Genomic DNA, 26,520 nt, shown 5'->3' on the forward strand with positions numbered 1-26,520 from the left:
CGGGAGGGCAAAGGGAAAAGGCGAGCGGTCTCTTTAAATGCTGGGGGCTGAGCTCTCGCCGGGGAGCCCACAGCCGGATCTAGAATCCCTCCCACCTCGCATCGCTCCGGCTCCAGCGCTTGTTGCTCAGCCCGGCTGGAGGGAAGCGCAGCCTGCGGCCGGACTGCGCGCTGGGGGGCGGCGGCCAGGTGAGAGTGGGGCGGGGGGAAGGAGACATGAGCCGGCGCCACGCCTCGCCCAGCGCTAGGAGCGAGGCGGCTGCTGTCCCAGCCAGCTGGCCCTAGCCCCGCGCCCTGGGAGCAGCCGAGCCCTTCTCCGCACGGTAAGTTTCCGGGCGCCCAGGTGGAAGAGGAGGAGGAGCCGGCGGGAGCGGGGGAGCAGGGGAGGGCGGGCGCACCTGGCCGGGCTGCGGCTGGTGGAGGAGGTGAGTGGTGGCAGCTCCCCAACCCCAACGCGGGGCTCTGGGGCGGGATCTGAGCCGGGTTGGGGCTGCAAAGCCAAGCATCGCCCCCGCTTCTGGCGGCGCTGCTCCCGGCAGCCTCCAACAGGTGGGATTGCACCTCCCCGCTCCGCTCTCCCCGCACCTTTCCCCGCCCCGGCCCGGCCAACAGGTGGAAGTGCGAGTCGCACCCTCCCTTGCTAGTGCCGCTCCCGCGAACAGGTGCCCCCCTCGCCCGTCCCCTCCCGTGCGTGCCCCTGGCAGCCCCGCTCCCCGCCGCAGCAGCCGGGGGCTGCCCGCCACGTCCGGCTCGCGCCTCCTTTGCCCCTAACCCGGTCCCGGGGGCTGCGCCGCGCGCGCGCCGCGCTCTCCCCTGCCTTTGTCTCTGCCGAGGGACGGCACGAATCCGATCGGCCGGTGGCCCCGATCCCCTTCGCCTCGCGCCCCCTCTACGCTTAGCAAGCGGAACTGCAGCGTGTTCCCGGGGGGCCGCCGGGCTCGGCCGCCTTGGCATTGCAACCGGCGCACGAAGCAAAGGGACCCAGTGCCTCCTCGCTCCCCGTTTGCTCCCAGATTTCCCCCATTTGCTCCCAGAGCGGTGGCCAGGGAGCCGCAGGCGTTACCCGAGCTGCGGAAAGAGTTCTTACTAGTTCTGCCACTGCCCTGAGAAGACCACCGCCAGGGCAGTAAAGTCTGGGGGAGGAGGTACAGGCCTGTCTCCTTCATCCTTACCCACTCGGCTATTGCTGTGCCTGTTGCTGATGGCTGCATATTGCTTATGGTTGCAGTGGGCATGGGGAACCAGGTGGAGAAACTGACCCACTTAAACTACAAGGAAGTTCCTACCGCCGACCCGACGGGCATGGACAGAGACGAGGGTCCCAGGATCGGGGTGTCCTACATCTTTTCCAGTGACGATGACGAGCTGGAGCAGCAGGACTCCGTGGCTCAGGATATGGGAGGCGAGCACCCTGTACCGCAACTCTATGACCCCCAGGTGCAGGAGGTGGAGTGTTCGGTTTATTATCGGGATGAGTGTATCTACCAGAAGAGCTTTGCTGGGGATGATACCACACCAGATGAGAGGGATGGAGGTGGGGGGCAGCTGAGCACTTACACCCCGGAAAACCTGCTGAACAGATGTAAACCAGGCGACCTGGTGGAATTTGTGTGCCAGGCCCAGTACCCACACTGGGCAGTGTATGTTGGGGATTTTCAGGTAGTGCACCTGCAGCGGCTGGAGGTGGTGAACAGCTTCCTGACTGATGCCAGCCAGGGCAGGAGAGGTCGTATTGCCAACTATTTGTACCGTTACAAGCCCCTGAGCCCGGCTATGGTGGTGCGGAATGCCCTGGAGCAGGTGGGCTGCAAGGATCGGGAGCTGAGCTGGAGGAACTCTGAGTGCTTTGCTGCCTGGTGCCGCTATGGCAAACGGGAATTTAAAATTGGCGGGGAGCTCCGCATAGGCAAGCAGCCCTACCGGTTGCGAATCCGGCTGGGGGACAAACGCAGCCATACGCTGGAATTCCAGAGCCTGGAGGATCTGATCATGGAGAAGAGGAGGAATGACCAGATCGGTAGGGCTGCTGTGATCCAGGAGCTCTCCAGCCATCTGCAAGCTGCAGAGGAGGAGGAGGATCCCGGTGCCCAGACTGCTGCTGAGTAGCACCATCATGCGGCTTAGGCTGGGTGATGGGGATTAAAACTGAAGGCTGCGAAATTGAGCTGTTATAAGCCCTTTGGGCTGCTTCAGTGCAGCTTCGTTCCAATCACATGTGAAAGGAAGGGGGAAAGCTGATTAAGTGTCTGTGCTTTAGTACTTAACTCCTTCGGTGCTTGGTAAATCTCTGACTTATTTGTAGAGGATAAAATTGGGGGAGATTCCACCACCCCCATTTATGACCTTCATCCCCAAACCATCAGTCCCTTGGCTGCCAGTAGGTATGGATCTTACATGGTGCTGAGTGCTTTCAGTTTCTATTGAGTTCAGTGGGAGATGAGGGCATTCAGCATCATTAAGAAGGAGCCAGCACCTTGTAGGATAGGGCCCTTTAGCTCTCAAGTGGATGATTGACTGTCCTAGCTGGGAATTTCATTTCCCTCCCCGCACCCCCTCCCCCACCACCTTCCCTTGTCTCCTCTCCACCTAGTTATCTTGTGGTTCCTGTTAGTATTACAGCAAGACCTTTGTGACTTCACACCCAACCCCCAGTCCTCAAAGGATTTAAGGGATAAACCACAGTTAACTTTGTGAAACAGGGTTTGACATGCACAGTATCATGTTAATTAAAGTAACTTGCAGACTGGGGGAATCCCTGTCTGCCTGTTTGTGTGTGGCTTCCTTTTATGTACAGTGGGCTAAATTGCCCTGATGGGGGTGGGAAATGACCTGAAGTGGAGGTCAGCTGTGATCAGGTTGCTATCTATGCAGTGTAATGCACTGAAATCTTTTGGGGGCTCTCACTATCACCAAGCTTAACTGCATCAGCATTCATTAGGGGGCTTGATCCTGCTCCCACTGAAGTCAGTTGCAAAGTCCCCGTTGACTTTTGTGGTGCAGGATTGGGCTGTAAAAGGAGCTGCTTCACGTGCTTTAGTGCATTTGGGTGAGCTAGGGATAAGTTAACCCTGGCAGAGGTGGTCTAGCATTTTGGCTAAGCCCCAGCAGAGGTGGAAGCCTCTAGCCAGTATCAGTGCTGCGTCAGTCTTGTTTTAAGGCTATACTACAAATACCACTTGGATTTGTTTGCTTAATCATGGGGAATAAAGCATGTCTTGAATCCCACTGCCTGGAATATACAGGCTAGTGATTAACTGGTAAAATTCCTAGAAGTAAGGGTCAGGAGAAATTGCACAGTGTCTCTGCACCATGATATACAGTGCTGTAACAGGAAGTGATTGTGTGTGCGGGGGGGGAGAAGACCAGTATAGAGGGGAAGGAAATACATTCCCTGACTCGGAAGTTATTGAAAATTCAAAGCTGGGGAAATTCTCTGTGTTCTCCCGCTACAAATCAATCCCTAATGAAGAGTAAGTTCAAGGTGATGCTTTGTTTTTGTTGTGTTTTTCCTGGTACATTGCTGAGCGATGTCACTAGAGAAGGAAAGAGGGAGTAGTCGTTGTTGTGTGATCTATCTCATGAAGGTTGCTTGAGTAGTTCCATCAACTAATGCATTTGGAGGAGGGCAAGGTGCTACATGTATCTAATATTACCTATCAAAGTAGCAACTCTTTTTGAACTGGATCACTTTTTCCCTAGTCTTCAGTGCACCGTAATACCAGATCATCATGGATTCTTAATCTGTTCAGTATATATTTTCCTATGGTCTGTTAATATAAACTTCCCTGCCCCTTAAAACACAATAGCTGTGAAGCTAACCTGAGGATGAGCTAGAGTTAATTTAAATAGTGGAAATCAATATTTTAAAGTAAACATGCAGTGTAATTAAGCAGTGTATTAAAATGACTGTTTTCCCTGCAGTTGTTTACTTCACTGCTTGCAGCCTAATTCTACTCTACAATCTGTGTTTTTTAAGATTAGGGTGAGAAACCAATCAATCATAAATAAGCAGATACTAACCTTGGAGTAATTAAGACTACATGAAGCAGCTTTCACCTGTAAGAAAGGAACATAAGCGCCTAATAGACTCCCATTGTTGTGAATCTTAAGTGGACAATGCAGAGAAGGGTTTCTTTTGTTTGTTCCCCCCCCCATTAGACAAATCTTGTTCATTATTGAGGGGAGGATCAATTTACGGGGTTACACACTTAAAACGTATTGTACCTTTTCCCTTAATACTTTCTATGCTTTAATTTTAGGATGTGGAATTCTTGGCTCTCCTACGGAGAATTTGTTAAACATAAAGCTCCTTTTGATTGTTGTAACTCAGGCTTTTGTACTGATGAAATCTTTCCTCAATATACAGTTGAGTCATACTCCAGTTACTGTGATCGTTAAACATGCAATGTTGCTCAGAAAGCATGAAAACTATCCATAGCTGAACTGTGATAAGGTTAACATGTGGCTATTTCTCTGTTCAGCCACCATTAACTGGTTAAGATTGTAACTGATGTATTCCTAAACTGTATATCAGCTATTCTGAATAGGATAAAACAGACTTAAGATCACGTAGACCATGAATAAATGTTTAGCTATTGTTCCTAGTCCTGAAATTTTGTATAGAACAAAGTTTATTCACTATGTAATATATGTATGTAAAATAATATTTTCTTACAAATATTTTTGAAAGTTAAATAATTCCACTATGAGACTCTTACATTTTGAAAGTAAGTTATGTACATTATTCTGATGGCCTCTGAATGGATTTATTTTTGTCATTAGTGATCTAAAGTTTCTAGGTCCTACAGGATGGAAACTGCTGTAGATATCAAACATGTTGTACTAAATTGTGTGTTGGTTGTGAAAATGTTTTCCTTTTATGTTTGAAACCTCAGAACGAACGCTCAAACCTCTCTTCCTTCTTCTCAGACATTTAGTCTGTTCTTATTTATAAAAACAAGACAAAAGCTGAGAACTGAGAGCAAAGCCTGTTAAGATCTACATGAAACTATTTTCTTGTCTCATGTAGTTATTAATGTACACCTCTACCTAGCACACAGTTTGGTACAAATCTGCATACAGGCAGAGATATTGTGACTCAAGCTTGAGACGTAGTGATACAGCTGAGTGGGAAAGTTCACCTAATAGTCAAACATAACAGAGTATTCCTTAACCGCTACTTTTCACCTTCTTTCTTGAGTTCAGTGATGCTTATGCTGTGAAATATAGAACATCCCATGTGTTCTGTTTCCACCTAAAATAAATATTTGCTTGGCATTAAAACATGCAGTTAGAGAATGGGTGTTACTGGAATACATAAATGTGACCTGCAAAGGATTTTTAAGGGAGGGGATTTATACCCTCTCCTGCTGCGTCATAATATGTGAAGAATGACTGAAAGTTTTGTGTTAAAGCTTTTGCTGCTTCTGCTTTCCCTTACTAAGATCAGCAAGGTCAAGTCTGCTTTTCCTGGGTAGTATTAGAGGATTGCTTTGGAAAGGGGCTGAGTCACATATGTATTATGATCAGTCACACCTTTGAAGGGATGTCTGTTGAATCTTTAACTTAGACATCTTTTCTCCCAACTGTTGAATAGGCAATGTTATTAAATAGATGCTAACTGGCCTGCTTAAACCTGGTTTGCTTGTGCTAAGAGTTCACAGCAGGCAAAGTAACATAGTTACTCAGCTTTCAGTCTCCTGTGACTTTTTTCCATTTGCCACAGAGTCTTCCAGGGTAAACTAGACTGGAATTTCTAGTGTTTATATTTAAAACAAAAAACAGGAAAACACTTTTGTTCAAGCCTTTCAGGCCTTTGTTATACAGCAAAGAGAAGGGAACAAAATGAATCCCACTTCTATAGGTCCCATTTAAAATATATAAAATATTTAAAATCCCAGGCCTGATCCTTCTACTGAGCTGCATTAAGATCCTGATTTAGCAAGGGCCTTAAGCATGCACCTAACTTTTAGCTCATGAGTAGGCTCCCTTAAAATCAATCAATGCTTAAATTCCTTGCTGAATCTCAGGGCCTGCTGTCCTACACTTTGACCCACAGTGGGAGGAGAAGACCTGATGCTGATGATCTGTTTAGGGATGGGAGGGAAAGCAAGGGGAAAAAGTCCCATTGAGGAGTGCTGGGGAATCAGGATCATCCTGCACAGAATGGACAAAATTCTGCCCTCAGTTGCACCGTGAAATCAGTGGATGGCACGGGTTCAGCAGAGGGCAGCAGTCTGCCCAGCAACTTACAATTGTAAATTAGAGTGTTAACATTGTAGAATATCTTCCAAACTCTTCTGTCTGGTCATGTTAGACTCTTCTCTTTGCCTTTTGAACACTGAAGTTAACAACTTCTTTTTTTAAAAGCCTTCTGATCCTGCAAACACTTAACCATGTATGTGAATTTACTCACATCAGTAGTCCTATTGCCACTGAGGGAACTACTCTTGAGAGGATCGTTACATGTATACTTAGAGTAGACTAAGTCTTGGCCGGACTAGGCCCCAGAAGTGTAAATATGACTCCAGTTAGGAAATGCAGATGAGCCATCGATTTCCCCAGGCTGTCAATGGTTTTTTATGCAAATAAGTCTTTTTTTTTTTTCCTTTGGAAAATGCCTTCTAATAAAACCTCTGACTATTGTTTGATTAAATTACCTTCCGGGGGAGGGAATAAACACACTTAGAACTATTTCAGGTTACCCATTCCCGATTCTCTTTGAGGGCAAAGTATTGATTACAGCAACTCTTCAGAAGTTCAGTCAGGCAGAGTGATGGTCTGCTTGGTTTAAAAAAAAAACAAAAAACTAGCAATTTCAGAGACTCTATTTTCTTACCTGGAAAAAAAACATATTTTCTTCAGAGTGGAAGAATCCAGACAGGGGATCTGAACTCCCAGCTATACACAACAATTTTGTATAAATGAAATGCAATGTATCTTTTTTTTTTTTTTATAGTATTCAGATTGAATTTCAATGTTTTCTTTCAGTACTAAAATAGGTAACTGAATGGAATAAATTTCTCCTAGTAAGATGCAAACTTTAAATGTGAAAGTTCTTTAGTCTTTATGAAAGACTTGTCCCTGGTGCACGTGAGCTTTATTTGTCAGGTGCTTTGCCACCTGCTCTTTTTGACAATTAGCTGCACCAACTGTAATTATTACAGCCATGTGGGAACAAATATTTTTGAAAGCAGAATTTTAATTTTATATGAAAGATCAGCTATGAAAAATTAAGTAAAGGTAGGGAATTGCATAGTTTCGAAAGGCAGTTTCTTATTCTTAAAGGAATCTACTGTATCACTTACATACTTTTGAATCGACCAGTCTTATGAACTGAAGTGCAGTGAAAAAATCTGATGAGGTCACATCACTGCTGAATAGTTTTATGCTATTAAAGACCTTGTGAATTTAAAAAAAAAATCAGGGTAACTTCAAACATCAGTGGTTTAGACAATTCTTTTCCATTAATGTTGAATTAGAAGTTCTCTCTGTACGTACCTGAAGTTTTTATTTAATATTGCAGCACTCCATGAAATCATCACAATAACAAGTGTAATCGCAAAGTGATTTTTTTTCCTCCATGAGCCTTTTTCTGTAAGCAGTCTCTTGTCAGTAAATGTTGAATTGTTAGTGCTAATATCACTTCTTTTCCTAAGAAAGAAGTACAGACTCCTGATTGTACCATTTCCTTCAAAATGAAGGGCATTGCATAGAAACTAAAATGAAATAAATTTATATCTTTCAAAATCTCTTCCTTATTTGAACTATAATTTTTTTTCTTCTTGTTGTTTGGGAAATTGTAGTGATCTCTCTCAAAGTGGATGTAGCAGGTACAAAACACTTGACAAACCAGCTGCCTTTAGATTTCAGATGGAAATCAAACCACGCTTGGTCACACTCTAGGTCTGAGGGAGAGAAGAGCATTCTCTACATAGGGCCGGATCCTTCAATTGGTCTAATTGTCTGTGACTCCATTGAATCTGAGGATCTGGCCCATAATTTAATTCTAAAGGTGGCAATGACATCAGCAGGCGATCATACATTATTTCTTGACACCCATGGGTGTCCTGGCTGCCAATAGCTGTGAGAAATAGGAGCATGTTGGCACTTCCTGAGAGTTCACATGAAATCTTCACAGCTGTCACACTAACTGAACGTGTCGTGTCATGTCATGGATTTTGAAACTTTGGAGGTCTTATGGGATCTGTATTCTGCTCTCCGGTAAGAGTTCAGATCAGGAACAAAAAGTTTAATGGTGAAGGTTATGAGGACTAGGCATAATAATAAGCCTTGTTATCCCTAGGGTGAATGTTCTTATTACAATTTGTCATGTCCTCCACTGCACACGCTACTAAAAAAATATTTTAAGTAGTCAAATGTACTTATTCCTGGTGTCCAGTGCCTGGCTTGAAAAAGTTCTTTCTGTCTTGCACAAATGGACTGAGTCTGGTTATACAAGAATGTTTTGTTGAATAAAAGGCCATCCAGAGTAAGTTTATACACAACAAGTGTTTTCTGTAGCACACTAACAGAAACCTCATCACAGGGGCCCTTAGCAGTCTACATAAAGAATCACAAATATGATGAAAAACGTGGGGTTGCAACAATTTAAGGAAGGATGGTGCTGGACTATACCTCAGGAGGCCTGAATTCAATTCATAGCTCTGCTACAGCTTTTTCATGTGTCTGTGTGCAAGTCTCTCAGGTCTCGTACCTCAAAGGTATTTCAGTACCTAACTTCCGTTGCAATCAGTGGAACTTGAGCACCTAAATATCTCTGAGTATCTGGGCCTTAGATAGGGTTGCCAATTTACACTGGATATATTAGTGGAGGTTTCACCACATGCCAAACTTTAATTAAAAGACTAATCTTTAATGCCTGGAGACTCCAAGACAATCCCGGAGGGTTGGCAACCCTAGCCTTGGAGTACAATTTTCAAAGGAACTGAACTCCCATTTTGAAGAGTGACATAAGCACTGAGGAGCCTACATCTTATTGAAAGTCTGGGAGCCCTAAAATGGGGATGATACTTCCTTTCTCCCATATTTTGCTTTTGTCTCTTTTGACTGGAAGCAGTTTTGGATCAGAGACTGCTTCTTACTCTGTACAGTGGTATGAGGAGATCCTGATCTCAGCTGGGGCCCTGAGGTGCTACCATAATTAAAAATCATATTTGCCAGAGGAAAGAAGAACTGTAATGAGTAGGGCCCTACCAAATTCACAGTCATGAAAAACGTATCACAGACTGTGAAATCTGGTCTGCCGCTGTGTAAATGGTCTCTTGTGTGCTTTCACCCTATATTATACAGATTTCGTGGGGGAGACCAGAGTTTCTCAAATTGGGGGTCCTGACCCGAAAGGGAATTGAAGGGAGTTATTTTACAAGGTTATTTTAGGGGGGGTTACAGTTTTGCCGCCCTTACTTCTGTGCTTTCTTCAGAGCTTTGAAGCCAGAGAGCAGCAGCTGTTGGCCGGGCGCCCAGCTCTGAAGGCGGCGCCCCGCCAGCAGCAGCGCAGAAGGAAGGGTGGCGATATCACACCAGGCCATCCTTCCTTCTGTGCTGGTGACGGCTCTGCCTTCAGAGCTGGGCTCCCGGACAGCAGCCGCCGCTCTGAAGGCAGCGCCGTCACCAGCAGCAGCGCGGAAGGAAGGGTAGCAAAACTGCAAACACTGCCCCCCCCCAAATAACCTTGCAACTCCCCCCTCCCCCCCCAGCTTCTTTTCGGGTCGGAATCTTTACAGTTACAACACTGAAATTTCAGATTTAAATAGCTGAAATCATGAGACTTATGATTTTTAAAATCCTATGATGGTGAAATTGACCAAAATGGACTGAATTTAGTAGGCCCCTAGTAATGAGGATGTTCTGGACCATGGAACAGGTAACCCAAGTCAGGGGATGTGGATTAACTCAGGAATACAGTTTAGCATTCTTGTTACCTGCTTAACCATTAGACATTAGATGCTAGAGGTCATGCGTAAGGTGCGTGGAGAGCACCTGTGTGGACACTTGCATGGTGCTAATATGCACTGGGGCAAGATGGGCCTTCATACACATCCACGCACCTTCCATTGAAATCAATAGGCAATATTTTTTTCTCTTTCCTTAGGACCTCATTGGTTTCAAGGGAGCTGGAAGGAAAAATGTGGCCTAGTCAGAGCTATGCATGTTTTATCTGGGGGCAGAGTTGTCACTGAGGGCAGAACCTGGCCCACAACACTGCACGGATGGGGGACACTGACAATACAACTGTGGTTTTTTTTTAAACTACACGTCAGATTAGAGGATACGCCCACCAACTGGAGAGTGAGTTGGTGATCATCCCTGTTCGAATCTGAGCTAAAGGCAGGCACAGCCCCGCACTCTAATGTGGGTGTCTAAAAGTGAGAGTGCCCAGTTCTACATTTGTGTCTTCACACTAGCCCTTAAACAGATTTAGGTGTTCAGTGGATTTGGGTGCCCAAGTCTGAAAAGTGGGTTTACATTGTGTGAATTAATTAGAACACAAAACACAGGAAAAAAGCAGCATAAAATAATTAAATTTAAATATTAACTTAAATTCATCAGCAGCCTCCAGACTTGGAAATGACTCTGCAGGGGGAAATACTTAACAGCAGATGAAGAGTGGGTAACTCTACAAATGTGCCTTATTGTATATATTGCCATGGTCCTGCTCCCTGGACACTAGACATATTATTTTTATTCTGTATGAAAAGAAGACCAGTTGTCTGATTATATTTGTAATTGAATCAGCTGAACTGTGTGAGACTCCAGTGCCAGAAGAAAGCTGGCATGTGGTCACCTCTTGGAAACATGCCACCAGAGCAAGATAATGGTGACAGGGCAATCTTATCTTACTCCGTGCAATTCCTGTGGGGCTCCAGGGAGAGACACTGCCACTTGGAAAACTGATTCATTTACTTGCATTCAGGAATGTAACTAAGGAGCCCATCTGATGTATTTAAAGCCAGAGCAAGAGGCCTTGACTTAGTGCAAATTCCTTACCTTGGGTATGAGGCTAGCTATCAACTATGTATTTCTAAAGTATGGCTCTGCAAAGGATCCATATCTAGATCCATAGGAGACCCACATCAGAGAGAGGAAAAAATGCAGGCAGATATTTGGGCCCCGAGTCAACAAAACCTTTAAATATATGCTTAGCATAATTTTGTCCTTTGATATGGTTCCTTGTTACTGTGCAGGGCCCCTCACCACGATACTTATTAAACATTTATATATAGTACAATAGGTGATCACAATGCAGCAGAGAGTAAATAAAAATGTAAGGGTCCCCAAGTCCCATTGAAAGGCATTGGGGCTTGTGCTCCTAACTCACTCAGATGCTTTTGAAAACCCCATTGGTAGGCCCTGAGCCAAAGAGCTTACAGCAAGAGTAGGGAAATAATTCTTTATGGTAAAATGAAGCCTTCTATTTTACAGCTCATGACATATAGCTTTTGTAAGAGGTTTGCTTCAAACGTCTTTGCCTGAGATATGACAATTTTTCTCTGAAATTTCCCTACTGGAATTTCTCTTTCTGTCAATAAATAAGTCCTGTTTTGCAGACAGTCTCACAGAGTGTTGGAGAACTGCACTGCTTCTGTTAAAGGGACAGAGGAGGAAGTATAGTATAATTCACTTGTATAGTGTAGTGAAACCTTCCACCTCAATAATACATAATATAAGAATGGCCATACCGGATTGGACCAATGGTCTGTCTACCCCAGTATCCTGTCTTCTGACAACGGCCAGTGACAAATGCTTCAGAGAGAATGAACAGAACAGGGCAATTTCGAGTGATCCATCCCCGGTTGTTTCGTCCCAGCATCTGGCAATTGGTGGTTTAGGGACACCCAGAGCATGAGGTTGTGTCCCTGACCATCTTGGCTCATAACTGTTATGGACCTGTCCTCCATGAACTTATTTAATTCTTTTTTGAACCCAGTTATGCTTTTGGCCTTCACAACATCCTTCGGCAATGAATTCCACAGGTTGACTGTGTGTTGTATGAAGTAATACTTCCTTTTGTTTGTGTTAAACCTGCTGCCTATTAATTTCATTGGTGACCCCTAGTTCTTGTGTTATGTGAAGGGGTAAATAATACTTCCTTATTCACTTTCACCATACCATTCATGATTTTATGGAGGTCTATCATACCCCCATCACCCAGTCTCTTTTCTCAGATGACCAGTCCGTGTCTTTTTAATCTCTCTTCCTATGGAAGCTGTGCCATACCCATAATAATTTTTGTCACCCTTCGCTGTACCTTTTCCAATTCTAATATATTTTGTTTGATATGTGGTGACCAGAACTGCATGCAGTATTCAAGGTGGGGCTGTTCCATGGATTTATATAGTGGCATTATGGTATTTTCTGTTTTATTATCTATCCCTTTCCTAATGGTTCCTAACATTCGGCTGAACATTGAGTGCATGTTTTCAGAGAACTATCCATAATTACTCCAAAATCCCTTTCTTGAGTGCTAACAGCTAATTTAGACCCCATCATTTTGTGTGTATAGTTGGGATTATGTTTTCTAATGTGCATTAATTTGCACTTATCAAAATTGAATTTCATCTGCCATTTTGCTGTCCAGTCACCCAATTTAGTGAGATCCCTTTGTAGCTCTTCACAGTCAGCTTTGGACTTAACTACCTTGAGTAATTTTGTATCATCTGCAGATTTACCACCTCACTGTTCATCCCCTTTTCCAGATCATTTATGGTAATAATAATAATAATAATAATAATAATGTTTCATCTTTACAGCACATTATAGTATTACTGGGCTTTTACAGAGCCTCATCCAAAGCCCAGAGAAGTCAATGGGATTTGAATCAGGCTCATATAGTTCTTTTCATATATTAATATTTGTTAGTTAACTATTATCCTCATTTTCCAGGTAGGGAAACCAAGGCACAGAATAAAGTGACTTGTCCAAAGTCTCACAGCAGGTCATCCCTCACAGCTGCCCCAGTAAGTGGTGGAATCCCCATTTAACAGATGAGGAATCTGCCATTGAATGGTTATCTCACTGTCTTTAAAGAGTTGAGGTCACTCAGGACCACTCAGGAGGCGGTCAGCTCCTTCTTGACCAAAGCAAGAGAGGGAATCTATTTCAGGGCAGGAATTATAACTCAGGGAGGTCCTGACTCTTCAGCCTGTATTCAGACTGCTAGACCATGCATCTCTCCAGTTAATGTACCAGAACATGTTTAGAGTTAAGAGTTATCATAGTTACCTAACTCTGTGCTGGTTGTGAATTAGAAAAGGGTCTTTTGTTACATGCCTATAGCACCATTTACAGTGCCTATAAAAACATTTAAAAAGTCACTTCACATAACAGGGAATGAAGTGCTTGGTCTGGAGAGCAGCCCTGGATATTTCAGCTGTTTGTCTAATACTCAGTGGTCATCCTGAAATGTCAGTGCATATTATTTTAAAATTTCACTGCATCTGTGCATCACTGCACATTTTTAAGCCCTTTGGGCAACATGACATATGTCTGTCAAGTGTTTATTTTACCATGTTGGGTTAATACATGGAGCTACAGAGACAGTGACATAAGGTGACCGATGCTGGAGGGTTAGCAGGTTTGTGATAACATGATGCTGAGTAATGTTCATGCTACTGTAACCCTGCTGCCAGATGCCAATGGCAGCAGTAAGGGCTGGGTTTGATCTGTTTAGGGCTCGTCTTATAAAATACATAAAGCTATGCATCGAGTCCCCACCCAGTCCCAGTCCCCACTTCTGGCTCTGGGAGATTAAAATAAAACCTCCCTAGTCATCTTTGCAACTAAGTTTTCCTCCCTCACTAGCTCTTGAGAGGCCTTTGGGACCCGTAACAGAGACAATCAAGGTTCACACAACCCATGGGGAGGACAGGGGTCCAAACCCCAAAGAATAAACAATTGAATCAACTGATTATGTACAATATTATTTTACCATAAAAGTGCATCAAGTAAGGTATCCTAAAAACTAGTGATCCTCTGGTCATAAATGTTAATGTATGTACAGCTGGTCTGTAAAGAGTTGTGTATGTGTGCTGGAATTCTTAAACTGTTTGGGGGGCAGATTTGGTAAACAAGTTTGGCTTAGACAAAGGAATGTGGATTCACTTGTCAGGGTCAAGCTTTGTAAACCAGTGAACAATGAAAGTACAGTTACATGTAGGGTAAATAAAAAGCCATCACGTGACGGCTTGGTGAGCAAACCGGGGGACAGAGTCCGCGTCCCCCAGACAGTCTTCCTAGCTCTTTAGGCAGAGACAATGGACTTTGGGTACTCTAAGGGGAGCAAAAAGACATTTTAGTTATCCAGCACCTAGGGGATATAGGGAACAGCACTCTATGAGCCTTTCAAAATTGGATCCTCTTGGCCTGAAGGGCAGGAGCTGCTGATAGCTTGCTGTAAGTAAGAAACTCTTTTAGACAAAGATTGTAACTTCCAAGAATTAAGTTGTAGTCACTAAGAAGAGTGTTTGTTTTGCTTATAACCAAACCTGTCTTGCTTAGTATCACTTAAATCTCTGTTCTTTGTCAATAAACTTATTCTTGTTTTATTATAAAACCATCTCAGTGCTGTGTATTAAAGTGAAGGGAGGGTCTTTTCAGCTAACCTAACAGACTGCTGTGTGCACTGTCTCTTTGGAGGCAGCAAACCTAATAATTTCTGACAGCATCACAGTGCAAAGGACTGGATGCTGCACAGCGCTGTCTCTGGGGTTCACTGATTGTTACCTGCAAGGCAAGGTTTAAACTGGCTAAGTAGCAAAGAGTTTTCTGGCAAGACAGATGGGCTGGGGTATCAGGGAGCTGACACACAACTTAGCAGCAGCAAAGCCCTCACTTGCTAAGGCAGAGGAGTAATACAGTACCTTACAGTTCTGGAGGTTGTGACCAGACCCTCACAAGAGCACAAGTGTCTTTGTATGAAAACGCAGAGAATATATTAATTTGTGTGTAAGAAACAAAGCAACCCAAATCAATATCTCAGGGTTTTGGTCAACCCCCAGTCCTGAATAAGTGTCCATCTTATAGAGGGAGGCCTAAACTCTGCCTCACCACAAACGCCACCCACTCAGAGGTTGACTTAGTCTCAGTGGTAGCCAAGGGGTGTCTAGTGGTGGCTCTCCTCTGCTGGCCTGCTCCAGTCCTGACAGAACTGCTCCACCAGGTTCTACTCTGCAGGCCCAGCTCTGGGATTTCAACTCTGCTTCCAACAGTCATGTGGACTGGGGCTCTTTGAAATCAGTTCAGATTGCCACCACCACTGGTCCACTCAGGCCTCACTGCAGAATTAGGCTCTGTTCCACTACCTCTACTGGTTCAATTAGGCCTTGCTGTGGAGTCAAACTCTGTCTTTACAGGTCCACACCCACAATTTCGTCCACAACATGCCAAATCTCCAGCTAGGGAACCCAGAACAGGATTGTTGGGCAGAGGCCCTGCTCCCTACACTGGAGCATCTCATTTCCAAAAAAGGAGACGCCCCCAACCCCATTTGTTGAGCCTAAAATTTCCCGCCCAACCAAAGTCCATTGCTCATGTTGACCACTTACCCAGGGCCAATCCTGCACAATTCCAATGCCCTTTCATGAGTTTCGTAATTATAAGCTGTTATCACTTTTACTTATCAAATAAAAAATACATTTCAACAACCCCCAAAAAACCCTCAATTGGTGGAATTATGGGTAAAGAACATTATAATTCATTTAAATGAGGCCGGCCAGATCTGCCTTTTCACCATCTCTCCACTACAGAGAGAAAAAACAGAGAGTTCCATCCATCTCCACGGTCTAGTCCTGGGGCTCACACTACAATGGACTAAACACATCTCAGAGATCTCCGCTGCATATTGTACCAATCTAATTTCCCATAAAAAAAAAATTGAACAACTGCAAGTTGTATTTTGTGTCGTAATTTTTCTATTCAATACCCATTTTTGACGTGGATATAGTATATTTCTACCTAAATGGAGGAAGTCTAGATTTCAATAAAATTAATTATCTTCATTTTTCTTAATGACAAATCAAATGGTGATTTTATTAAGAATGCTATTTTCTTAAACACTGGTGATGTGCTCAGTGATGATGAAAATAGGCAGTCCCTGTTTGGAGAATAAAAGAGGCCCTGATGCTGCAGAGGGATCTGTAAGTGTGGTCCTGTCACTCACACACAAAGTCCTGTTGAAGGTGATGGGACTCTGTGAAGCAGCCATGATCTCTGTTTTACTGGTGCAGACTACAGGCTTAAGAGACCTTGAGTGAAATCCTGGCACCATGGATGTCAATGGCAGTTTTGCCATTGACTTCAATAAAGTCAGAGTTCCATTCTATAAATCACCTTTCATTCTGAAGGAGCACAAGTGGTTTCTAAATGTGGGCCTCAAATGTATGGGGTGCTTTGCACAGGCAGGCTCCTGGACCCCACAGAGGCTCATTCACTTCCACAGAGCTATGCACTGGCATAGGGGTGAACCCACATGCAGCTCATGAAAGGAGCAGGGCGTAAGGCATCTGTTCTATCTTTTACTTTTTATTCAACATATTTAATATGGAGGAACCACCTGGGAACACTGGAGACCAGATAACCATATTTACTAACTATATGCACCATACAAAGCATAGGCTACATATACACATGACTGCTCTGCTAGGTTCTGATGGCTTCTGGACTACAGGAGACAATAAGGGCCATTAATGACAGGGCCATTAAACAGCTCACAAATATTGCTCACATGACTCAGTTTCTACACACTACAGCACCAATCCTCCAAACACTTCAGTACATACTTAACATTTGTTCATGAATAGCCCTACTGAAGTCATACAGTTAGCACATGCCCAAGCCTTTGCAAGATCAGAGCGTTACCATATACAAGGTGATCAGTTGGTTCATCAGTGAAACACATCTCCCCTCCTGCTGGCTTTGACCAGTTTCCTAGCACACAATTTCAGCTGCAGTGATTGTTCCTCAACTCTATCCCTCTCTGGCCTGACATGGACAAAGCAGCTTCTGTAGGTTTGAGGGGAGGGAGGAATGATTAATTTAGCTTTGTTCCATGGCTTCTATACTTATTGGGTAGATTTGCCTGGTAGTTCTAGTAGGGCCTGCTCTTCTGGACCATGCAGGAGAAAGGATGGCCCAGCCCATCACTTATACAGAATGTCAGTTTGTAAAGCACTTTGGGGATCCTTTGGGGTTAGTGAAGCTATAAAATTGTATCCTAATCATTGCCTGCTGCATTATTGAAGAGCCGAGCAGGACCTGGGAGAACGTGCAAGCATGTTTGTGCACTGACATTTTTAAAGCACGTTCTGACTCTTCAGCTCACTGCACACTGAATACTAAACCAGCCCCTGAAATTTTCAAGCCTGCTGCCCAAGACCAGAAATTCATTCTTCTTTCAGTACCAGGACTTTTTGGATCTTTTAGCCATCTCATCCACATAGAATGCCCTCAGCTACTGCAGAACCACTGAAACAACCCCTTTCAGCTGGACATTTTTTCAGCTTGAATAAACAGTGGCCAAGCTTTTCAAACTTGATTGCCAGTATAAGGAGGTCTGGACTTAAGGGTCTGAGCACCCCCAGCTTCTACTGAGGTCAACAGGAATTGTGGCCATTCAGCAACTCTCACAGGCACCAAATCTGACCCTGAAAATACTTAAACACATGTATTAACTTTACGCACGTGAGCATATGTGTTTGCAAGAGTAAAGCCTTATCTTTAAGTGTCTAAATACGCCTGCAGGGGTGGTCTTGATAAAGGTAACTAGGGGCCTAACTTCCATTGATTTTGATGACAGTCAAATGCCTAAGCACCTTTGTGAATCCCACCCTACATGCCTAATTTTAGGCACTCAAGTTTGCAAAATTGATCTCAGACACCAAAGCTAAATGAGCACATCCAGTATTGGAAATTCGCAAATAACTCCGAAAGTGAATTAGGTTGGATGTTCAATTCAGCAGACTCCACTCAACTCTCAACCTCTCCAAAGTTACTTTTGTTTTTCCTTACCAAAAGTCTACAACTTAAAAAAAAATACCTCAAACATTAAAAAGCCTGGATATGAAGCATTAAGGGATCCACCCTATTCTCTATTACTATATGATACTTCAATACTGCCCGGGGCTACCCGAACTTTGCCCCCTTGCTTTGGTTCGTAATGGAAACAGGTTGCTGGATGTATACCGTTGACACTCTAGATTTATCCAGGGTTAGACTGTGTCCTGAAGGCCAGTTCTGTGCAAGAAGCAGTGTCCAAACTGCACCACCACACAAACTCAGAAACAGCCCAGGGAAACAGCGACAATCACCTGCTATAGTCCTGCTATTTCATTAGGGGGGGATATACTATATAATCCCTGCCCCAGACATGTGGAACAGTTGCTTCACCTACTCCTTGCTCCCTCTCCACCTACTTGCTGACATACAAAGCAATGGCTACGCAGGCCCTGTGCTGTGGGTCCAGACACAAGAGCTGCGTAGCCCTACTGTGCCTGCAGGGGTGGGGAAGCCGTGCAGGTCTGTCATCAATATAAAGGGAAGGGTAATCACCTTTGAAATCCCTCCTGGCCAGAGGAAAAATCCTCTCACCTGTAAAGGGTTAAGAAGCTAAAGGTAACCTCGCTGGCACCTGACCAAAATGACCAATGAGGAGACAAGAGACTTTCAAAAGCTGGGAGGAGGGAGAGAAACAAAGGGTCTGTGTCTGTCTGTATGCTGGTTTCTGCAGGGGATAGACCAGGAATAGAGCCTTAGAACTTTTAGTAAGTAATCTAGCTAGGTATGTGTTAGATTATGATTTCTTTAAATGGCTGAGAAAAGAATTGTGCTGAATAGAATAACTATTTCTGTCTGTGTATCTTTTTGTAACCTAAGGTTTCGCCTAGAGGGATTCTCTATGTTTTGAATCTAACTACCCTGTAAGGTATTTACCATCCTGATTTTACAGAGGTGATTCTTTTTACTGTTTCTTCTATTAAAATGTTTCTTCATTGTTCTAAGATCCAAGGGTTTGGGTCTGTGGTCACCTATGCAAATTGGTAAGAATTTTTACCAAACCTTCCCCAGGAAGTGGGGTGCAAGGGTTGGGAGGATTTTTTTTGGGGGGGGGATGAGATGTTTCCAAACGACACTTTCCTAATAAAAATAAACCCAGATAAATGTTTGGTGGTGGTAGTGGAAGTCCAAGGGCAAAGGGTAAAATAGTTCGTACCTTGGGGAAGTTTTAACCTAAGCTGGTAAAAGTAAGCTTAGGAGGTTTTCATGCAGGTCCCCACATCTGTACCCTAGAGTTCAGAGTGGGGAAGGAACTTTGACAAGGCCTATGCAGCAGCATTAGGGCTAAAGTGATAAAGAAGTCTAAGGAAATATAGTTCCAGAGAACAGTCAGCTGTGCCAATCAGATAAGTTTTCTTAGAGTGCTGGTGTGTTGGTGGAATGGAAGGATATTTTTCTATTTAGAAACTGAATGGTTGATCTGATTAGATTATGAAATGTGAGGGCTGGAGGGTTTTGGGAGTGTATACCGATTTCGTAAGTTTGTATTTTTAACTATATTGATTACATCATCCCATAGCTATTAAAATGTAAATGTCTTGTAGTGATGAGTAACATTGTATTATGTTCGTACTATAGAATGTTAGAAATGGATATCTTCAACTGAAAAAAGAGGTCTGACAATGTCATAGTAATTTATTTTGAAATTGTAGCTAGTTTTGCCAATTTTAAGTGGGGAAAGTGACAATAATGGTCCATAATTTGGACCATTACTACAGAATGCCACTGTTTTTGTTTTTAAACAAGGGGATCCTTATACATTTGGGCAGAATTATATACTGACAATTTTGGGGATTTGTGTTTGCAAAAACTTGTTTCAGCTTCATCGCAAAATTTTGGGAAAAGGCCGGAGAAACTGAACAGCAAGATCCCAGAGTATCTTTCATTGAGGTTAATTCTATTTTTACTGTTGACGCACAGCTAAAACGATGGTGCGGGAAGCAAGTTCATACAGTGAAAACAAGTCTCTTTCCCCCCTTCTTGTTCAGGAAAGGAATGGATGAAATTTGCAAGCTGTAGGCTGGTCTAAAGCAGCAGTTGCTTCTTCAGATAATTAACATCAGCTTTATACTTCCGCAGAATCCTAGATGACTCCTGCAAAAGGTTTCGTTAACTAATACAGCATTCTACCACTGATACTGTGTAGGACTCATGCTTGTGGTTTATGACACATCTGCATTTCTTATGGCAAACAAACAAACAAAGAAAACATCCATGGCCTAATGTAGATTGTGTATTTTAGCAGCAGTTATACGGGGGCAATTACTAAGGGGAAGGGGCAGCTGGAACAGTGTGGTCTTTTAGAGCTGCCTATTACATTTCACTGTGTTTAGGGCTGCTGTGAAGTGACCAGATGGCAACCTGAACATGAGGTTAAAGTTAGTTTCTTAGGCCCAGATTAGAGCCCTGCCATGGGACTGGGAGCCCATGGGTCCCACAGGACATGCTGCCATAATAGCGGGAGTGGGATAAAAAAATCAACAAACAATGCAGGAGTGAGTAGGAGTGGGAATGGGTATTGCAGGGTGGGAGGAGAGCGGGTGGGAATTGTGGGATGGGACAGGAAAGGGATTAAAAAATAGTCCCGCACTATTGGGAGTTAGGTACCTAAATATCCTTGAGCATCTGGGCCTTAGTCCCAGTTGTTTATACAAGGAGCATTTGCAAAATGGAAGTGGGGTGGGGCTAGGACACAGCACCTCACCCAGGAGTTAAGCTTCAGGCTGAGGACTAACATGTCCAGCTACTTCAGAGCAGTCCAGTGGTCACAGGTCTGCCCTACTTAGCATGATTTGAAAAGTCTTGTCATTATACATCCTTAACTATCAGTGGGTATGTCTACACTACGGAATAAGGTCGAATTTATAGAAGTCGGTTTTTTAGAAATCGGTTTTATATATTCGAGTGTGTGTGTCCCCACAGAAAATGCTCTAAGTGCATTAAGTGCATTAACTCAGCGGAGCGCTTCCACAGTACCGAGGCTAGAGTCGACTTCCGGAGCATTGCACTGTGGGTAGCTATCCCACAGTTCCCGCAGTCTCCGCTGCCCATTGGAATTCTGGGTTGAGATCCCAATGCCTGATGGGGCTAAAACATTGTCGCGGGTGGTTCTGGGTACATATCGTCAGGCCCCCGTTCCCTCCCTCCCTCCGTGAAAGCAAGGGCAGACAATCGTTTCGCGCCTTTTTTCCTGAGTTACCTGTGCAAACGCCATACCACGGGAAGCATGGAGCCCGCTCAGGTAACCGTCACCCTATGTCTCCTGGGTGCTGGCAGATGCGGTACGGCATTGCTACACAGTAGCAGCAACCCCTTGCCTTGTGGCAGCAGACGGTACAGTACGACTGGTAGCCGTCATCGTCATGTCCAAGGTGCTCCTGGCCACGTCGGCTGGGAGTGCCTGGGCAGACATGGGCGCAGGGACTAAATTTGGAGTGACTTGACCAGGTCATTCTCTTTAGTCCTGCAGTCAGTCCTATTGAACCGTCTTATGGTGAGCGGGCAGGCGATACGGACTGCTAGCAGTCGTACTGTACCATCTTCTGCCAAGCAGCCATGAGATGTGGATGGCATGCAGTCCTTCTGCACCGTCTGCTGCCAGCCAAAGATGTAAAAGATAGATGGAGTGGATCAAAACAAGAAATAGACCAGATTTGTTTTGTACTCATTTGCCTCCTCCCCTGTCTAGGGGACTCATTCTTCTAGGTCACACTGCAGTCACTCACAGAGAAGGTGTAGCGAGGTAAATCTAGCCATGTATCAATCAGAGGCCAGGCTAACCTTCTTGTTCCAATAAGAACGATAACTTAGGTGCACCATTTCTTATTGGAACCCTCCGTGAAGTCCTGCCTGAAATACTCCTAGATGTAAAGACACCCCCTTTGTTGATTTTAGCTCCCTGAAGCCAACCCTGTAAGCTGCGTCGTCAGTCGCCCCTCCCGGCGTCAGAGCAATGGCAAACAATCAGGCATCTGAGAGTGCTGTCCAGAGCAGTCACAATGGAGCACTCTGATAGGGCTAAAACATTGTCGCGGGTGGTTCTGGGTACATATCGTCAGGCCCCCGTTCCCTCCCTCCCTCCGTGAAAGCAAGGGCAGACAATCATTTTGTGCCTTTTTTCCTGAGTTACCTGTGCAGACGCCATACCACGGCACGCATGGAGCCCGCTCAGGTAACCGTCACCCTATGTCTCCTGGGTGCTGGCAGACGTGGTACAGCTTTGCTGCACAGTAGCAGCAACCCATTGCCTTCTGGCAGCAGACGGTGCAATACGACTGGTAGTCGTCCTCGTCGCGTCCGAGGTGCTCCTGGCAACGTCGGCTGGGAGCGCCTGGGCAGACATGGGCGCAGGGACTAAATTTGGAGTGACTTGACCAGGTCATTCTCTTTAGTCCTGCAGTCAGTCCTATTGAACCGTCTTATGGTGAGCGGGCAGGCGATACGGACTGCTAGCAGTCGTACTGTACCATCTTCTGCCAGGCAGGCAAGAGATGAGGATTGCTAGTAGTCGTATTGTACCATCTTCTGCCGAGCAGCCATGAGATGTGGATGGCATGCAGTCCTTCTGCACCGTCTGCTGCCAGCCAAAGATGTAAAAGATAGATGGAGTGGGTCAAAACAAGAAATAGACCAGATTTGTTTTGTACTCATTTGCCTCCTCCCCTGTCTAGGGGACTCATTCTTCTAGGTCACACTGCAGTCACTCACAGAGAAGGTGCAGCGAGGTAAATCTAGCCATGTATCAATCAGAGGCCAGGCTAACCTCCTTGTTCCAATAAGAACGATAACTTAGGTGCACCATTTCTTATTGGAACCCTCCGTGAAGTCCTGCCTGAAATACTCCTTGATGTAAAGACACCCACTTTGTTGATTTTAGCTCCCTGAAGCCAACCCTGAAAGCCGTGTCGTCAGTCGCCCCTCCCTCTGTCAGAGCAACGGCAGACAATTGTTCCGCGCCTTTTTTCTGTGCGGACGCCATACCAAGGCAAGCATGGAGGCCGCTCAGCTCACTTTGGCAATTAGGAGCACATTAAACACCACACGCATTATCCAGCAGTATATGCAGCACCAGAACCTGGCAAAGCGATACCGGGCGAGGAGGCGACGTCAGCGCGGTCACGTGAGTGATCAGGACATGGACACAGATTTCTCTGAAAGCATGGGCCCTGCCAATGCATGCATCATGGTGCTAATGGGGCAGGTTCATGCTGTGGAACGCCGATTCTGGGCTCGGGAAACAAGCACAGACTGGTGGGACCGCATACTGTTGCAGGTCTGGGACGATTCCCAGTGGCTGCGAAACTTTCGCATGCGTAAGGGCACTTTCATGGAACTTTGTGACTTGCTTTCCCCTGCCCTGAGGCGCATGAATACCAAGATGAGAGCAGCCCTCACAGTTGAGAAGCGAGTGGCGATAGCCCTGTGGAAGCTTGCAATGCCAGACAGCTACCGGTCAGTTGGGAATCAATTTGGAGTGGGCAAATCTACTGTGGGGGCTGCTGTGATGCAAGTAGCCCACGCAATCAAAGATCTGCTGATATCAAGGGTAGTGACCCTGGGAAATGTGCAGGTCATAGTGGATGGCTTTGCTGCAATGGGATTCCCTAACTGTGGTGGGGCTATAGACGGAACCCATATCCCTATCTTGGCACCGGAGCACCAAGCCGCCAAGTACATAAACCGCAAGGGGTACTTTTCGATAGTGCTGCAAGTTCTGGTGGATCACAAGGGACGTTTCACCAACATCAACGTGGGATGGCCGGGAAAGGTGCATGATGCTCCCATCTTCAGGAACTCTGGTCTGTTTCAAAAGCTGCAGGAAGGGACTTTATTCCCAGACCAGAAAATAACTGTTGGGGATGTTGAAATGCCTATATGTATCCTTGGGGACCCAGCCTACCCCTTAATGCCATGGCTCATGAAGCCGTACACAGGCAGCCTGGACAGTAGTCAGGAGCTGTTCAACTACAGGCTGAGCAAGTGCAGAATGGTGGTAGAATGTGCATTTGGACATTTAAAGGCGCGCTGGCGCAGTTTACTGACTCGCTTAGACCTCAGCGAAACCAATATTCCCACTGTTATTACTGCTTGCTGTGTGCTCCACAATATCTGTGAGAGTAAGGGGGAGACGTTTATGGCGGGGTGGGAGGTTGAGGCAAATCGCCTGGCTGCTGGTTACGCGCAGCCAGACACCAGGGCGGTTAGAAGAGCACAGGAGGGCGCGGTACGCATCAGAGAAGCTTTGAAAACCAGTTTCATGACTGGCCAGGCTACGGTGTGAAAGTTCTGTTTGTTTCTCCTTGATGAAACCCCCCGCCCCTTGGTTCACTCTACTTCCCTGTAAGCTAACCACCCGCCCCTCCTCCCTTCAATCACCGCTTGCAGAGGCAATAAAGTCATTGTTGCTTCACATTCATGCATTCTTTATTCATTCATCACACAAATAGGGGGATGACTACCAAGGTAGCCCAGGAGGGGTGGTGGAGGAGGGAAGGAAAATGCCACACAGCACTTTAAAAGTTTACAACTTTAAAATTTATTGAATGACAGCCTTCTTTTTTTTGGGCAATCCTCTGTGGTGGAGTGGCTGGTTGGCCGGAGGCCCCCCCACCGCGTTCTTGGGCATCTGGGTGTGGAGGCTATGGAACTTGGGGAGGAGGGCGGTTGGTTACAGAGGGGCAGCAGTGGCAGTCTGTGCTCCAGCTGCCTTTGCTGCAGCTCAACCATACATTGGAGCATACTGGTTTGGTCCTGCAGCAGCCTCAGCATTGAATCCTGCCTCCTCTCATCACGCTGCCGCCACATTTGAGCTTCAGCCCTGTCTTCAGCCCACCACCTCTCCTCCCGGTCATTTTGTGCTTTTCTGCACTCTGACATTATTTGCCTCCACGCATTCGTCTGTGCTCTGTCAGTGTGGGAGGACAGCATGAGCTCGGAGAACATTTCATCGCGAGTGCGTTTTTTTTCCTTTCTAAGCTTCACTAGCCTCTGGGAAGGAGAAGATCCTGTGATCATTGAAACACATGCAGCTGGTGGAGAAAAAAAAAAGGGACAGCGGTATTTAAAAAGACACATTTTATAAAACAGTGGCTACACTCTTTCAGGGTAAACCTTGCTGTTAACATTACATACATAGCACATGTGCTTTCGTTACAAGGTCGCATTTTGCCTCCTCCCACCGCGTGACTACCCCCTCAACCTTCCCCCCTCCCTGTGGCTAACAGCGGGGAACATTTCTGTTTAGCCACAGGCAAACAGCCCAGCAGGAATGGGCTCCTCTGAGTGTCCCCTGAAGAAAAGCACTCTATTTCAACCAGGTGACCATGAATTATATCTCACTCTCCTGAGGATAACACAGAGAGATAAAGAACGGATGTTGTTTGAATGCCAGCAAACATACACTGCAATGCTTTGTTCTACAATGATTCCCGAGTACGTGTTACTGGCCTGGAGTGGTAAAGTGTCCTACCATGAAGGACTCAATAAGGCTGCCCTCCCCAGAAACCTTTTGCAAAGGCTTTAGGACTACATCTAGGAGAACCGCAAATGCCAGGGCAAAGTAATCCTTTCACATGCTTGCTTTTAAACCATGTATAGTATTTTAAAAGGTACACTCACCAGAGGTCCCTTCTCTGCCTGCTGGGTCCAGGAGGCAGCCTTGGGTGGGTTCAGGGGGTTCTGGCTCCAGGTCTAGGGTGAGAAACAGTTCCTGGCTGTCAGGAAAACCGGTTTCTCCGCTTGCTTGCTGTGAGCTATCTACAACCTCCTCCTCCTCCTCATCTTCTTCGTCCCCAAAACCTGCTTCCGTATTGCCTCCATCTCCATTGAAGGAGTCAAACAACACGGCTGGGGTAGTGGTGGCTGAACCCCCTAAAATGGCATGCAGCTCATCATAGAAGCGGCATGTTTGGGGCTCTGACCCAGAGCGGCTGTTCGCCTCTCTGGTTTTCTGGTAGGCTTGCCTCAGCTCCTTCAGTTTCACGTGGCACTGCTTCGGGTCCCTGTTATGGCCTCTGTCCTTCATGCCCTGGGAGATTTTCACAAAGGTTTTGGCATTTCGAAAACTGGAACGGAGTTCTGATAGCACGGATTCCTCTCCCCAAACAGCGATCAGATCCCGTACCTCCCGTTCGGTCCATGCTGGAGCTCTTTTGCGATTCTGGGACTCCATCATGGTCACCTGTGCTGATGAGCTCTGCATGGTCACCTGCAGCTTGCCACGCTGGCCAAACAGGAAATGAGATTCAAAAGTTCGCGGTTCTTTTCCTGTCTACCTGGCCAGTGCATCTGAGTTGAGAGTGCTGTCCAGAGCGGTCAGAATGGAGCACTCTGGGATAGCTCCCGGAGGCCAATACCATCGAATTGTGTCCACAGTACCCCAAATTCGAGCCGGCAACGTCGATTTAAGCGCTAATCCACTTGTCAGGGGTGGAGTAAGGAAATCGATTTT

At 45.6% G+C, this 26,520-nt stretch overlaps 1 protein-coding gene across 3 annotated transcripts; it reads left to right on the forward strand.

Annotated features, from left to right (window-relative positions):
• Positions 1-239: 239 nt before the first annotated feature.
• On the forward strand, positions 240-7,752 carry LRATD2 (LRAT domain containing 2). Of its 3 annotated transcripts, none has more exons than XM_073330140.2 (2): positions 240-322; positions 1,228-7,752. In XM_073330140.2, the coding sequence occupies exon 2, from the start codon at positions 1,233-1,235 to the stop codon at positions 2,103-2,105; it is 873 nt and encodes a 290-aa protein (XP_073186241.1). In that variant the 5' UTR covers positions 240-322; positions 1,228-1,232; the 3' UTR covers positions 2,106-7,752. The 3 variants fall into 3 exon arrangements, with proteins under 3 accessions (XP_073186241.1, XP_073186242.1, XP_073186243.1); XM_073330141.2 differs by lacking the exon at positions 240-322 and adding an exon at positions 335-424; XM_073330142.2 differs by lacking the exon at positions 240-322 and adding an exon at positions 453-548.
• The last annotated feature ends 18,768 nt before the right edge of the window (positions 7,753-26,520 follow it).

The sequence above is a fragment of the Lepidochelys kempii genome, chromosome 2 (genome assembly GCF_965140285.1).
Source record: "Lepidochelys kempii isolate rLepKem1 chromosome 2, rLepKem1.hap1, whole genome shotgun sequence".
Lineage (NCBI taxonomy): Eukaryota > Metazoa > Chordata > Testudines > Cheloniidae > Lepidochelys > Lepidochelys kempii.